This window comes from Gorilla gorilla, chromosome 10 (assembly GCF_029281585.2).
Source record: "Gorilla gorilla gorilla isolate KB3781 chromosome 10, NHGRI_mGorGor1-v2.1_pri, whole genome shotgun sequence".
In the NCBI taxonomy this organism is placed as follows: Eukaryota; Metazoa; Chordata; class Mammalia; order Primates; family Hominidae; genus Gorilla; species Gorilla gorilla.
In genome coordinates this window covers 29,884,141-29,899,748 of record NC_073234.2, presented here as the reverse complement: position 1 = coordinate 29,899,748, position 15,608 = coordinate 29,884,141, and the positions used below count along the sequence as shown (strand labels likewise).

Genomic DNA, 15,608 nt, shown 5'->3' with positions numbered 1-15,608 from the left:
TTTTTTTTTTTTTTTTTTTTTGAGGCGAAGTCTCGCTCTGTGGCCCAGGCGGGAGTGCAGTGGCGCAATCTCGGCTCACTGCAAGCTCCGCCTCCCGTGTTCACGCCATTCTCCTGCCTCAGCCTCCGGAGTAGCTGGGACTACAGGCGCCCGCCATCACGCCCGGCTAATTTTTTTGTATTTTTAGTAGAGACGGGGTTTCACCGTGTTAGCCAGGATGGTCTCGATCTCTTGACCTCGTGATCCGCCCGCCTCGGCCTCCCAAAGTGCTGGGATTACAAGCGTGAGCCACCGCGCCCGGCCAAGAGTTTTCTTTACAACTAGAATACTTCCTATTATAAGCCATCAAAGTTGCAAACAAAACAACATTAGTAAAAGAGCTCCCTCCTGTAATTCTAGGAAAAATGAATGACTATTTTGAGGAGGTACAAATATGAATTCAAATATTGTAAAGGAAGAGGACTTGTAAGTTATTTCACAAACTCCATAAATTCCTTTCAAAATATTCTCAACCACATTCTCCTCCTAAAACTTAACTCAGCCCTCCAGTCCTAAATTATCTACACCCAAAACACCTACCTGACACCAGTACAGCTGGCCCTCATATTAAAAATCCATGACCTATGCTGAATTTTAATAACTTTGAAGAGGAACAGAGAGATACACAGGAGGTTATATCTAATTGTTACATAAAATGACCTCAAAGGGTATACTTTAAATTCTTTTTTTTGAGACAGAGTTTCGCTCTTGTTTCCCAGGATGGAGTGCAATGGCGCAATCTCAGCTCACTGCAACCTCCGCCTCCCGGGTTCAAGCGATTCTCCAGCCTTGCCTCCTGAGTAGCTGGGATTACAGGCATGCACCAACATGCCCAGCTAATTCTGGGATATACTTTAAATTCTATCCAAAGCTAACAATGGGTACATCAGACTCAACTTGGCACCATCAAAACAAAGTTAAAAGGTTAAAACGGGAAGGACGATAAGAGAATAAAGAGGAAATGAAGCTTTCCCCTTGATATTTTAGCTCATTCTATATTGTGAATCTTACTATTTGCTTCCTTTGAAAGAATACTAAGGAGTTAGTGTTGGGTGATAGCTTTGGGTGATAAACTGAACTAGAATGGTTTTCATAATCTCTAACACAGTGTGCAACACGGATACTAAAACGTGTGAAAAACTGTCTTCCACAATATGGTTTTCTCTTGGTCCACTTTACACAAAGTTAAATAGTGACCAAAAATAAAAGCATCTATAGTTGTAGAAGAAAATAGCACGTCAAATTTTTGGAGTTAAATGTGATGTCACCACCATGCCCGGCTAAGATGAGACTGTGCATGCACCTGTGTGTGTGTGTACATACACATCCATGTACACACACACACCTTGGTTTAAAAATCACTTGAGTAGGCTGGGTACAGTGGCTCACAACAGTAATCGCAGCACTCTGGGAGGCCGAGGCGGGTGAATCACCTGAGGTCAGGAGTTCGAGACCAGCCTGGCCCACATGGTGAAACCCCATCTCTACTAAAAACACAAAAATTAGCCAGGCATGGTGACAGATGCCTGTAATCCCAGCTACTCTGGGGCTGAGACAGAAGAATTGCTTGAACCCAGGAGGCAGAGGTTGCAGTGAGCCAAGATTGTGCCACTGAACTCTAGCCTGGGCAACAAGAGCGAAACTCCACCTAAAAAAAAAAAAAAATTACTTGAGGAGTTGTGCTATATTTGGTAGAGATGAAGGAGAAATCAAGGGTAAAAGGCTGCAAGGGAAGAGTAAGCAACAACGGACATATGGCCATATTTATTTATTTATTTTTGGCCATGTTTATCTTTGTAGTTAATCTTTAAGGCACAAAATAAATGTAAAAGCCAGATTAGGAAAGGGAGGGGGCCATTGCAGATCTTTTTTCACCTAATTAACAACTCAGGAGACCAGACAAAAGAAACAACAAATAGATCCTTTCCTGTGTTCGAATTAACCTATTTTAAACTATTTAGCCATTTTGTTTTTTATTTATTTCTTTGGGTTTTGTTGTGATTCTGTTTGACCCACTTAACTAAAATGATACTACAGATCCTTCAAAAGCAGAATCATGCCAGTTACACATCTCAAATCCTTTGATCTACTTACTTCGTACTTTAAGAGGTAAATTTGAGAATAAAAATGGGAGACTCCAATGCAATAACACCTACATAAGGAAAAACACACATAAACACCCACACATATTCCCCAGCCTCAAAACTAAAGCAAGGTACACATTTACATTTCCAAACCCCAAAGCCTAAACTGTCCGGGAAAAGATTCTAGCTTTGTGGGCTAAGTTTATTTTGCTTCCGGTTATAAACAAATGTAGTGTATACACACATCTGTCCAAGAAATCTTGCACAAGGTGGATTTTACATGGGGTATCATGCACAAGATTAAAAACAAGACCAAAAGGTGGAAATTTTAAAAGAGGAAAATATAAAGGCTCCAAGGTTTAACTGCTCTGGGTAGAAGAGATCACATCTGTTGACTGAGGATCACAGAAAGGCCCAAAACGTCCATAAATATCCTTGGCTCGTACTGCAAAGTAGTATTTGCTACCAGATACAAACTGGGTGAGAGTACATGCCATGGGCAAGGGAAGTGCCTTGACTTCCCCAATCTTTTTCCATTGTGAGGGCACAGTGGCACTGGGTTCCTCATGGTAAGCATAGAGATGGTAGCTATCAACAGTGGCACAGCTTCGATCCACCTCCAGGACACTCCATGACAGTACTATGCCATTTTGACTCTGAACTCGTGCTAACTTCAAGTGTGGCTTCTGAGGCAGAGATGTGCTGGCAGCTTCTGGGGGCAGACGCTGTGGTTGTGGAGCTTCTGGTAAGGGTGCTGGGTGCACAGGGCGTGGGGGCTCCTGAAGAAACAGGTCACAGTGATTAATGATGATTGCAAAAAGAACTATTTTAGAATGTTAGAATTAAAACACCTTAGAGAACATACATAGAGGTATCATTTTATATCAAGAATTCTAGGAAATACCAAATACCATATCAAATTTGGCAAGTTCTATTTGGGGTTTTGTAATGAATCATGCTACAAACAATGATGCTGAGGTTATTCCTACTATACTTCCTAGACCTAAAATATTTTGAGTTTTTCTTAGGAAATAAAAAGCCCCTGCTGACGGAACATCATTTTGAGGAACACGGAAATAATGATCTATTTCTAACAAAATAATTTATGATTGAATTATCTATGTTACAGATTATCATTTCAGTATGATGTAACATTTTAAAATATCATGTATGGCAACCAAGATCATATAAAATTGGAGAATACAACTATACTTTCATTTTTAAGTTATTTTGCAATATAAGACAGTAAGTAGCATATTCTTATAAATAAGCACATTAACACTAAATGTGTACTATATTCTTGGCCAATTTACAAGAAAAAGGTGATATTTAAACTGAACTGTGAAGGAGGATCCAGAGATGCAGAAATAATCATGTACCTTTCAGCCAAAAATAAAGCATGAGCAAAGGCATGTGGAGAGTAAAGTGAGGGGACGTATGGACAAGAACAAGTATTAACTTTTTCTTGGACACAGGGTACATGAAGAAAAATCTGGAAAGGTAGGTTAAGGCCAGATGATGAAAAAACATGACTCTAACTTTAGGAAGTCCTATTGACTTTTCTAACACTGGAACATCATCATCATTATAATGATATTTCATACCAGTCAAACACTGACAAAATTGTGTCACAGGATAATGTGACATTGTTTGGGAGGCTAAATCTAAGGAGAAATCTTTGGTTATCTCTGTTACCTCTTAACTAATGAATTCCCAATATCATTGGATTCTTTAAAACAATTAATTGATGACAATGTAGCAGTTAGACGTGGCATAGTTTAGAACGAAAGAATAAAATTAACACATGGAAAAATGAAAAATGTCCTTTTTAATTTAACTATGAATTAGAAATGGTCTGTATTTCACTTCATATACCCCAACTGTGGACCTGTTTTTGTACACTGTACACCACAAGCAAACTCAATGATTCTAAATGATCATCATCCCTAGGAACTATCTGTTCATAATGGTAAGATCAATTTTTAGAAATAAACTTCTGAAAAAGCAGGAAGACCTAACACTTCCCTTGGATATAACCACTTTAAAGAAAAATGACAAATACAATAATATTTTATACCTTTACTGTTGAGAATTTTGCAAAACCAAGCATCAACACTTACAGTATGCACTTGTGGTGGTCGGTGATGCACTGTGAGCTGAGGTCCTGTTGATCCCAGGGTTAGTCCATTGTTTACAACATATGTGGTTGTTTGAGGCACTCGAACTGTAACACCTACAAACAAACAAAAAAAATACAGGATAAAATGATAATTCTATTGTAAATTTGGTGGAAAACTGATTAAATATTTGAAGGCAGTGAAGCAATGTTTTCAAGATTCGAAAGGATATTTCAAACCTAGAGGTCCTGTTCGTATTCAGCCAAGCTATCAACCAGCCTGTGGATAAAAAAACTTTCTTACATGCAAGCACTAAAAAAAAATTCTAACTACCACAAACCCTTTCTCAAATAGTCAATGGAGAATATGTGCCACCAGTACGTCAGAAAATAAAGAGAAAAACATGAGACACAAGCAACAGGAGGTCCAGCACAGGGAGAAATAAATGGATCGTTACCAGGAGAACCATGAACAAAAATCCTAGAACACTGGTTGTGTACCACATGTAAAAGGCAAATGGCCATAATGGAGCAGTGTGACTCAAAAGACAGACAAACTGGGAGTATCTTCATAAAAATCTCTGCAGTCTCATCTTTTCAACCAGGACAGAAAGCCAGAATAAGTCATCCTTGCCATGTATTAATGAGGTTCCTCTCATTTTCTCCATGTCCAGCTCCTTGGTTGAGGATACTCACTTCACCCCACAGAAAACTGCTGTGACATACACCAGGGAAACAAAAAGAGAAAATTTAGAGCCACCTACTGCCCTAACTATACTCCTGCCATTTATTCAGTACCTGGCCCATGCTGTAGTTCGGCCTGGTTCCTGGACTATAGTGAGCCAAGTTTCCCAGAACTCATTTCTAACCTTGTTGATTAATTTTCCCAGACAACGCTCTTGTAAACTTGAGAGAGTTGAAGCCAAACTATGATCCAGGGACTCCAATCAGTTTATTTTCTAATGACAGCATTACTGTGTTTCTTTAAATAGCTATATTTTCCCTTGCTGTCACATTTTGCAAAACTACAACATATGTGTGATGGTTAATACTGAGTGTCAACTTGATTAGATTGAAGGACACAAAGTATTAACCCTGGGTGGGCCTGTGAGGATGTTGCCAAAAGAGATTAACATTTGAGTCAGTGGACTGGGGAAGGCAGATCCACCCTTCATCTGGTGGGCACAATCTAATCAGCTGCCAGAAAATATAAAGCAGGCAGAAAAACATGAAAAGGAGAGACAGGCTTAGCCTTAGCCTCCCAGCCTACATCTTTTTCCTGTGCTGGATGCTTCCTGCCCTGGAACATTGGCCTCCAAGTTCTTCAGTTTTGGGACTCAGACTGGCTTCCTTGCTCCTCAGCTTGCAGACAGCCTACTGTGGGATCTTGTTTTTTTTTTTTTGAGACAGAGTCTGGCTCTGTTGCCCAGGCTGGAGTGCAGTGGCATGATCTCGGCTCACTGCAACCTCCGTCTCCTGGGCTCAAGAGATTCTTCTGCCTCAGCCTCCCGAGTAGGTGAGATTACAGGCTTGTGCCACCACACCCAGCGAATTTTTGTATTTTTGGTAGGGATGAGGTTTCATGATGTTGGCCAGGCTCATCTCGAAATCCTGACCTCAAGTGATCTCCCTGCCTTGGCCTCCCATACTGCTGGGATTACAGGCGTGAGCTACCATGCCTAGTCTATTGTGGGAACTTCTGATTATGTAAATTAATACTTAATAAACTCCCCTTTATATATATAAACATTTACTATATATAAAGTATTTTACATATATTTAATATTTATATATAATTAAAAGATATACTGTATATATAAAGTAGTAGCATATAAAGTATATATACAATTAGTTTATATGTAGTATATATTTTATGTATATACCCTATTAGTTTAATACATATATAATATATAAAATATATACATCCTATTAGTTTATATATAGTATATATTATATGAATACTATATACAGGAAACATATATGTGTGTATATATACATACACACACACACTCTATTAACTCTGTCCCCCTAGAGAACCCTAATTCAGATTTTGGTACCAGGAATGGGGTCCAGAGGAACAGAATATTAAGGATGGAGTTCTTTCATTGGTTTTGGGGTTTCTGGAGTTGGCTGCTTAAAGTGATTAGACCCAAAAATGTTAAAAACTCTATTTCTAATAGTATAGAGAACACTGATAGTCCCTGGTGTGAACTGTTTAGAGAGTTATGCAAAATAAATGCATTTCACACTCCTGATTCACTGCTTGTGGGAAGCAAGGAGTTTAGTGACTCTATACATAATACCTTGGACCATATGTGGAGAACCAAGGAACATAATGAAGCTGGTCAGTTGCTCCTAAGTGCAGTGGACAAAGTGATGAAAGAAAATGATGAACTCAAGGATTCTGTCTCTCAGCCTCAGAAGAAGATACTGAGGCTCAAAACTGCTAAGATTGCCCTGAATGAGAGTCTTATCTCCTGTAGAGAGAGAGCTGAAGTTGTAGAAAACCAGAAACAAGCTCTTATCATGCGAGTGTCTGACCTGCAACGAAAGATACATGCACAGCCTTGCCAGGTGTCTACTGTTAAAGTGAGGGCATTGACTGGAAAACAATGGGACCCTGAAACTTGGAATGGGGGTGTGTGGAAGCACCCTGATGAAGCTGGGGACACTGAGTTTGTAAATTCTGATGAAGCTTTTTTGCCAGAAAGACCAGCTTCCCCATCCCCAGTAGTGGCAACATCTACTCCCTGACCCATGCTACCATCAGCCTTTCCAACTCTGTCTGAAGAAATAAAGCCTGTGATATGTGAGGCAAGAGTGATGGCTTCCCCTGAGGCAGTTGCCAGGCAAGACAATGTTGACTCTTCTCAGGAGCCACTCCAAACACCTCTCTTTGCTTCTAGACGTATAACTACACTAAAGTACTGGTGGGCCCCTAGAGGTGAGGTTGAGGGTGTGACCTATGAGGAGGCAGGCTACACTCAAAAGAGAACTGTTTTGAGTTCTTTAATTCAAATATACAGAAATCTGGAGAACAGGCATGGGGATGGATATTAAGGGTATGAGATTATGGTGTAAGGAACAAAGTTGGATCAGGCTGAATTTCTTGATTTGGGCCCACTAAGTAGGGACTCTGCATTTAATGTTGCAGCTCAGGGAGTTAAAAAAGGTTCTAGTAGGTTATTTGCTTGGTTAGTTGAAATAAGGATTAAAAGATGGCACACTGTGAGTGAGCTGGAAATGATTTATCTCCCTCGGTTAATGTAGAGGAAGGGATCCAAAGACTAAGGAGATTGGGATGGTAGAGTGAATCAGTCACTTTAGAGCTAGTCATCCCAGCTGGGAGGGTCCAGAAGATATACCCTTGACCAATGCCTTGCGAAACAGATTTGTGAGGGCAGCACCTGTATCTTTGAAGAGCCCTCTAATTGCTCGACTCTATATGTCAGATCTAACAGCGGGAACTGCAGTCACTCAACTACAAAATTTAAATATAATGGAAATAACTGGATCCTAAGTTGGCAGGGGCCAAGTGGTGGCACTCAACTGTCAAAGGCAACGTGGGCATAGCTACCATAATGGACAGCAGAGGCAAAGTGGCAATCAGAAGAGTCTGACTTGTATAGATCTCTGGCATTGGCTAATCACAGTATTCCTAAAGATGAAACTGATAGGAAGCCTACTGCATTCCTACTTAATTTATACAACCAGAAAGCTTCTAGGTCAAATGGACAAAAGACTAAATTGAATAATAAAAACAGAATGATGACCCCTCAATCAATTTCCAGACTTGAGCCAGTTTACAGACCAAGAACCCCTTGAATGAAGGGGAGGCCTGGTCCTCTTGAGGAAAGACCCCACTACATTCCTGACAATTTACGCAGTGAATCTTTCTCCCATCCTTCCCCAAGGAGATCTCTGGCCTTTTACCAGGGTAACTGTGCATTGCGGAAAAGGAAATGATCAGACATTTCAGGGACTACTGGACACTGGTTCTGAGCTTACATTGATCCCAGGAGACCCAAAGCATCATTGTGGTCCTCCAGTTAAAGTACAGGCTTATGGAGGTCAGATAATTAATGGAATTTTGTCTCAGGTCTGACTTACAGTGGGTCCAGTGGATTCCTGGATTCATCCTGTGGTCATTTCCCCAGTGCCAAAATGCATAATTGGCATCGACACACTTAGCAGCTGGCAGAACCACCACATTGGCTCCTTGACTGGTAGGGTGAGGGCTACTATGGTGGGAAAGGTCAAATAGAAGCCATTAGAGCTGCCTCTAAAAAATAGTAAATCAAAAACTATATCCCATCCCTGGAGGTACTGAGGAGATTAGTGCCACCATCAAGGACGTGAAAGACGCAGGGGCGGTGCTTGCCACCACATCCCCATTCAATTCTCCCATGTGGCCTATGCAGAAGACAGATGGATCATGGAGAATGGCAGTGGATTACTGTAAGCTTAATCAAGTGGTGACTCTAATTGCAGCTGCTGTACCAGATGTGGTTTCATTCCTTGAGAAAATTAACACATCTCCTAGTACCTGGTGTGCAGCCATTGGCTTGGCAAATCCTTTTTCTCCATTTCTGTCCATAAGGCCCACCAGAAGCAATTTGCCTTCAGTGGGCAAAGACAGCAACATACCTTTACTGTCTTACCTCAGGGGTGTATCAACTCTCCAGCTTTGTGTCATAATCTTATTCAGAGAGACCTTGATCACTTTTTGCTCCTGCAAGATACCACACTGCTCCATTACATTGATGACATTATTCTGATTGGATCAAGTGAGCAAGAAGTAGCAAAAACACTGGACTTATTGCTGAGAGATTTGTGTGCCAGAGGATGGGAAATAAATCCAACTAAACGCAGGGATCTTCTACCTCAGTAAAATTTCTAGGAGTCCAGTGATGTGGGGCCTGTCAACACATTCCTGTTAAGGTGAAAGACTAGTTGCTGCCTTTGACCTTTTCTATAACCAAGAAATAAGCACAACGTCTAGTGGACCTATTTGGATGTTGGAGGTAACACATTCCTCATTTGGGTGTGTTACTCCAGCCCATTTATCAAGTGACCTGAAAGGCTGCCAGTTTTAAGTGCGGTCCAGAACAGGAGAAGGCTCTGCAACAGGTCCATGCTACTGGGCAAGCTGTTCTGCCACTTGGACCATAGGACCCAGCAGATTCAATGGTGCTTGAGGTGTGAGGGGCAGAGAGGGATGCTGTCAGAGCCTTTGGCAGGGCCCCATAGGTGAATCACGGTGGAGGCCTCCAGGACTTTGGAGCAAAGCCCTGTCATCTTTTGCAGGTAACTACTCACCTTTTGAGAGACAGCTCTTGGCCTGTTAAAGGGGCTTTGGTGGAAACTGAACATTTGACTATGGGTCATCAAGTCACCACGTGACCTGAGATGACCATCATGAACTGGGTGCTTTCTGACCCACTTAGCCATAAAGTGGGTCATGCACAGCAGCATTCCATCATCAAATGGAAGTGGTATATATGTGATTGGGTTCAAGCAGGTGCGGAAGGCAGAAGTAATTTACATGAGGAAGTGGCTCAAATGCCCGTGTCTCCCCTCTGACACCCTGCCTTGTCTTCCCCAGCCTGCACCAATGGCCTCATGGGGAGTCCCTATGATCACTTGACAGTGGAAGACTAAGACTAGGTCCTGGTTCACAGATGGTTCTGCACCATATGCAGGCACCACCGACAAGTGCACAGCTACAGCACTACAGTCCCTTTCTAGGACATCCCTGAAGAACAGCAGTGAAGGAACATCTTCTCAGTGGGCAGAACTTGGGGCAGTGCACCAGGCTGTGTGCTTTGCTTAGAAAGAGAAATGGCTAGATGTGTGATTATACAGATTCATGAGCTGTAGCCAATGGTTTGGTTGGATGGTCAGGGACTTGGAAGAAGCATCATTACAAAATTGGTGACAAAGACATTTGGGGAAGAGCTCTGGGCATGGACCTCTTTAAGTGGTCAAAAACTGTGAAGGCATTTGTATCCCCTGTGAATGCTCACCAATGGGTAACCTCAGCAGAGGAGGATATTAATAATCAAGTCCATAGGATGACCTGTTCTGTGGACACCACTCGGCCTCTATCCACAGCCACCCATGTCATCGCCCAATGGGCTCATGAACATAGTAGCCATGGTGGCAGTAATGGAGGTGATGCCTGGGCTCAGCAACATGGACTTCCACTTACCAAGGCTGACGTGACTATGGCTACTGCCGAGTACCCAATTTGCCAGCAGAAGAGACCAACACTGAGCCCTCGATCAGGCATGCCATTCCTCGGGGTGATCAGCTAGCTACCTGGTGGCAGGTTAATTATATTGGACCTCTTCCATCACGGAAAGGGAAGAGGTTTGTCCTCCCTGGAATAGACATACACTCAAGATATGGGTTTGCCTATGCTGCACACAATGCTTCTGCCAAGACTATTATCCATGGACTCACAGAATGCCACGGTATTCCACACAGCATTGACTCTAACCAAGGCACTCACTGTACGGCTGAGTAAGTGCAGCAGTGGGCTCATGCTCATGGAATTCACTGGTCTTACCATGTTCCCCATTGTCCTGAAGCAGCTGGATTTACAAAATGGTGGAATGGCCTTTTGAAGTCACAATTACAACGCCAACCAGGTGACAATACTTTGCAAGTCTGGGGCAAAATTCTCCAGAAGGCCGTGTATGCTCTGAATCAGCGTCCAATATATGGTGCTGTTTCTCCCATAGCCAGGATTCATGGGTCCAGGAATCAGGGGGTGGAAGTGGAAGTGGTACCACTCACCTTCACCCCTAGGGATCCACTAGCAAAATTTTTGCTTCCTGTTCCTGCGACATTACGTTCTGCTGGCCTAGAGGTCTTAATTCCAGAGGGAGGAATGCTCCCACCAGGAGACAAGATGATTCCATTAAACTGGAACTTAAGATTGCCACCTGGACACTTTGGGATCCTCCTACCTTTAAGTCAACAGGCTAACAAGGGAGTTAGTGTTGGCTGTGGTGACTGTCCCGGACTGCCATGAAGAAATCAGTCTACTGTTCCACAATGGAGGTAAGGAAGAGTATACATGGAATACAGGAGATCCATTAGGGCATCTGTTAGTATTACCATGCCCCGTGATTGAGGTCAACAGGAAACTATAACAGCCCAATCTAGGCAGCACTAAAAATGGCCCAGACCCCTCAGGAATGAAGGATTGGGTCACTCCACCAGGAGTAAAACCACTACCAGATGAGGTGCTTGCTGAAGGCAAAGAGAATACAGAATGGGTAGTAGAAAAAGGTAGTCATCAATACCAGCTACTACCATGTGACCAGTTGCAGAAATGGGGACTGTAATTGTCATGAGTATTTCCTCCTCCTTTTGCTAAAAACATGTTTGTGCATGTATGCACTTGTACAAACAAAATGTCTTTATTTCCTTTTCCTTCATCATGTGACATAAGATTTATTGACTTCCTAACAACATTTAAGTATTGTTAACTTTATGTAATAGTATTTGGCTTGGGGATTGGTGAGCTTCTGGTTGTACAAAGGATAATTGTATTATGTTAGGCATAAGTATGGCCTTATTACTCTCTTTATTTGAAGGCTGTGTATGATATTAGGAGATGTATATGGGTTCAGGTTGACAAGTGGTAGACTTGTGATGGTTAATACTAAATGTCACTTGATTGGATTGAAGGACACAAAGTATTAATCCTGGGTGTGTCTGTGAGGGTGTTGCCAAAAGAGATTAACATTTGAGTCAGTGGGCTGGGGAAGGCAGATCCACCCTTCATCTGCTGGGCACAATCTAATCAGCTGCCAACAAATATAAAGCAGGCAAAAAAAACATGAAATGAAGAGACTGGTCTAGCCTCCCAACCTACATCTTTCTCCCCTGCTGGATGCTTCCTACCCTGAAACATCAGCCTCCAAGTTCCTCTGCTTTTGGGTGTCAGACTGGCTTTCCTTGCTCCTAAGCTTGCAGATAGACTATTGTGGGATCTTGTGTTCGTATTAATATTTCATAAACTACTCTTTATATTACAGATATATATAAAAATATACTATATCTATAAATTTATAGGATATGTGTGTGTATGCATGTGTGTGTGTGCATCTTATTAGTTCTGTCCCTTTAGAGAACCCTAATTCAGATTTTGGTACCAGGATTGGGGGTCTAGAAGAACTGAATATTAAGGATGGAGTTCTTTCATTGGTTTTGGGGTTTCTGGAGTTGGCTGCTTAATATGATTAGACCCACAAATGCTAAGGACTCTACTTCTAGTAGTATAAAGAACACTGATAGTACCTGGCATGAACTGTTTAGAGAGTTATGCAAAATAAATGCATTTGACACTCCTGAATCACCACTTGTGAGAGGCAAGGAGTTTAGTGACTCTATACACGATACCTTGGACCATATGTGGATAACCAAGGAACATAATGAAACTGCTCGGTTCCTCCTAAGTTCAGTGGGCAAAGTGATAAAAGAAAATGATGAACTCAGGGATTCTGTCTCCTGGCTTCTGAAGCAAATACTGAGCCTGAAATCTGCTAAGATTGCCTTGAGTGAGAGACAGTTATCTCCTATAGAGAAAGAGCTGAAATTGTAGAAAAACAGACACAAGCTCTTATCATACAATTGGCTAACCTACAACAAAAGAGGCATGTACCAGACTCACCAGGTGTCTACAGTTAAAGTGAGGGTATTGATTGGAACAGCTTCCCTACACCCAGTGAGGGCAGCATACCCTCCCTGATCCATGCTGCCATCAGTCTTTCCAACTTTGTCTGAGGAAATAAAGCCTGTGATATGTGAGGCAACAGTGATGGCCTCCTCTGAGGCAGTTGCCAGGCAAGACAATGTTGACTCTTCTCAGGAGCCCCTCCAAACACCTCTCTTTGCTTCTAGATGTAAAACTGCACTAAAGTACTGGTGGGCCCCTAGAGGTGAGGTTGAAGGTGTGACCTATAAGGAGGTATGCTACACTCAGAGAACTGTTTTGAGTTCTCTAATTTACATAAACAGAAATCTAGAGAACAGGCATGGGGATGGATATTAAGGGTATAAGATTATGATGGAAGGAACAAAGTTGGATCAGGCTGAATTTCTTGATTTGGGCCCACTAAGTAGGGACTCTGCATTTAATGTTGCAGCTCAGGGAGTTAAAAAAAAGGTTCTAATAGATTATTTGCTTGGTTAGTTGAAATAAGGATTAAAAGATGGCACACTGTGAGTGAGCTGGAAATGATTTATCTCCCTCGGTTAATGTAGAGGAAGGGATCCAAAGACTAAGGAGATTGGGATGGTAGAGTGAATCAGTCACTTTAGAGCTAGTCATCCCAGCTGGGAGGGTCCAGAAGATATACCCTTGACCAATGCCTTGCGAAACAGATTTGTGAGGGCAGCACCTGTATCTTTGAAGAGCCCTCTAATTGCTCCTCTCTGTATGTCAGATCTAACAGTGGGAACTGTAGTCATTGAACTACAAAATTTAAATACAATGGAAATAACTGGATCCTAAGTTGGCAGGGGCCAACTGGCAGCACTCAACTGTCAAAGGCAAGGTGGGCGTAGCTACCGTAATGGACAGCAGAGGCAAAGGGGCAGTTAGAAGAGTCCAACTTGTATAGAGCTCTAGCATTGGACAATTAATCACAGTGTTCCTAGAGAAGAAACTGATAGGAAGCCTACTGCATTCCTACTTAATTTGTACAACCAAAAAACTTCTAGGTCAATGGAACAAAAGACTAAATTGAATAATAAAAACAGAATTATAACCCCTCAATCAATCTCTAGACTTGAGCCAGTTTACAGACCAAGAACCCCTTGAATGAAGGGGAGGCCTGGTCCCCTTGAGGAAAGACCCCACTACATTCCTGACAATTTATGCAGTGAATCTTTCTCCCATCCTTCCCCAAGGAGATCTCTGGCCTTTTACCAGGGTAACTGTGCATTGCGGAAAAGGAAATGATCAGACATTTCAGGGACTACTGGACACTGGTTCTGAGCTTACATTGATCCCAGGAGACCCAAAGCATCATTGTGGGCCTCCAGTTAAAGCAGGGGCTTATGGAGGTCAGATAATTAATGGAATTTTATCTCAGGTCTGACTTACAGTGGGTCCAGTGGATTCCTGGATTCATCCTGTGGTCATTTCCCCAGTGCCAAAATGCATAATTGGCACTGACATACTTAGCAGCTGGCAGAACCACCACATTGGCTCCTTGACTGGTAGGGTGAGGGCTACTATGGTGGGAAAGGTCAAATGGAAGCCATTAGAGCTGCCTCTAAAAAATAGTAAATCAAAAACTATATCCCATCCCTGGAGGTACTGAGGAGATTAGTGCCACCATCAAGGACATGAAAGATGCAGGGGCGGTGCTTGCCACCACATCCCCATTCAATTCTCCCATGTGGCCTATGCAGAAGACAGATGGATCATGGAGAATGGCAGTGGATTACTGTAAGCTTAATCAAGTGGTGACTCTAACTGTAGCTGCTGTACCAGATATGGTTTCATTCCTTGAGAAAATTAACACATCTCCTAGTACCTGGTGTGCAGCCATTGACTTGGCAAATCCTTTTTCTCCATTTCTGTCCATAAGGCCCACCAGAAGCAATTTGCCTTCAGTGGGCAAAGACAGCAATATGCCTTTACTGTCTTACCTCAGGGGTGTATCAACTCTCCAGCTTTGTGTCATAATCTTATTCAGAGAGACCTTGATCGGTTTTCGCTCCTGCAAGATATCACGCTGGTCCATTACACTGATGACACTATTCTGATTGGATCAAGTGAGCAAGAAGTAGCAAAAACACTGAACTTATTGATGAGACATTTGTGTGCCAGAGGATGGGAAATAAATCCAACTAAATGCAGGGACCTTCTACCTCAGTAAAATTTCTAGGGTCCAGTGGTGTGGGGCCTTCTAAGGTGAAAGACTAGTTGCAGCATCTGGCCCTTCCTACAACCAAGAAAGAGGCACAACATCTAGTGGGCCAATTTAGATTTTGGAGACAACACATTCCTCATGTGGGTGTGTTACTCCAGCCCATTTATCGAGTGACCTGAAAGGCTGCCAGTTTTGAGTACGGTCCAGAACAGGAGAAGGCTCTGCAACAGGTCCATGCTACTGAGCAAGCTGCTCTGCCACTTGGACCATAGGACCCAGCAGATTCAATGGTGCTTGAGGTGTGAGGGGCAGAGAGGGATGCTGTCAGAGCCTTTGGCAGGACCCCATAGACGAATCACAGTGGAGGCCTCCAGGATTTTGGAGCAAGGCCCTGCCATCTTTTGCCGGTAACTACTCTCCTTTTGAGAGACAGCTCTTGGCCTGTTAACTGGGCTTATGTGGAAACTGAAC

At 42.6% G+C, this 15,608-nt stretch overlaps 1 protein-coding gene across 3 annotated transcripts in view; it reads right to left on the bottom strand.

The window, feature by feature from the left end:
* Nucleotides 1–2,261: 2,261 nt before the first annotated feature.
* The window catches only part of ATF7IP (activating transcription factor 7 interacting protein), a 112,877-nt gene continuing 99,530 nt past the window's right edge, over nt 2,262–15,608 (bottom strand). For all 3 annotated transcript variants that reach the window (XM_055358716.2, XM_055358715.2, XM_019038265.3), the window contains exons 14-15: nt 4,244–4,356; nt 2,262–2,902 (exon numbers count right to left, since the gene is read on the bottom strand). In XM_055358716.2, the coding sequence (XP_055214691.1) occupies nt 2,483–2,902; nt 4,244–4,356 (533 nt within the window). In that variant the 3' untranslated portion in view covers nt 2,262–2,482. The remainder of the gene's footprint in view (nt 2,903–4,243; nt 4,357–15,608) is intronic.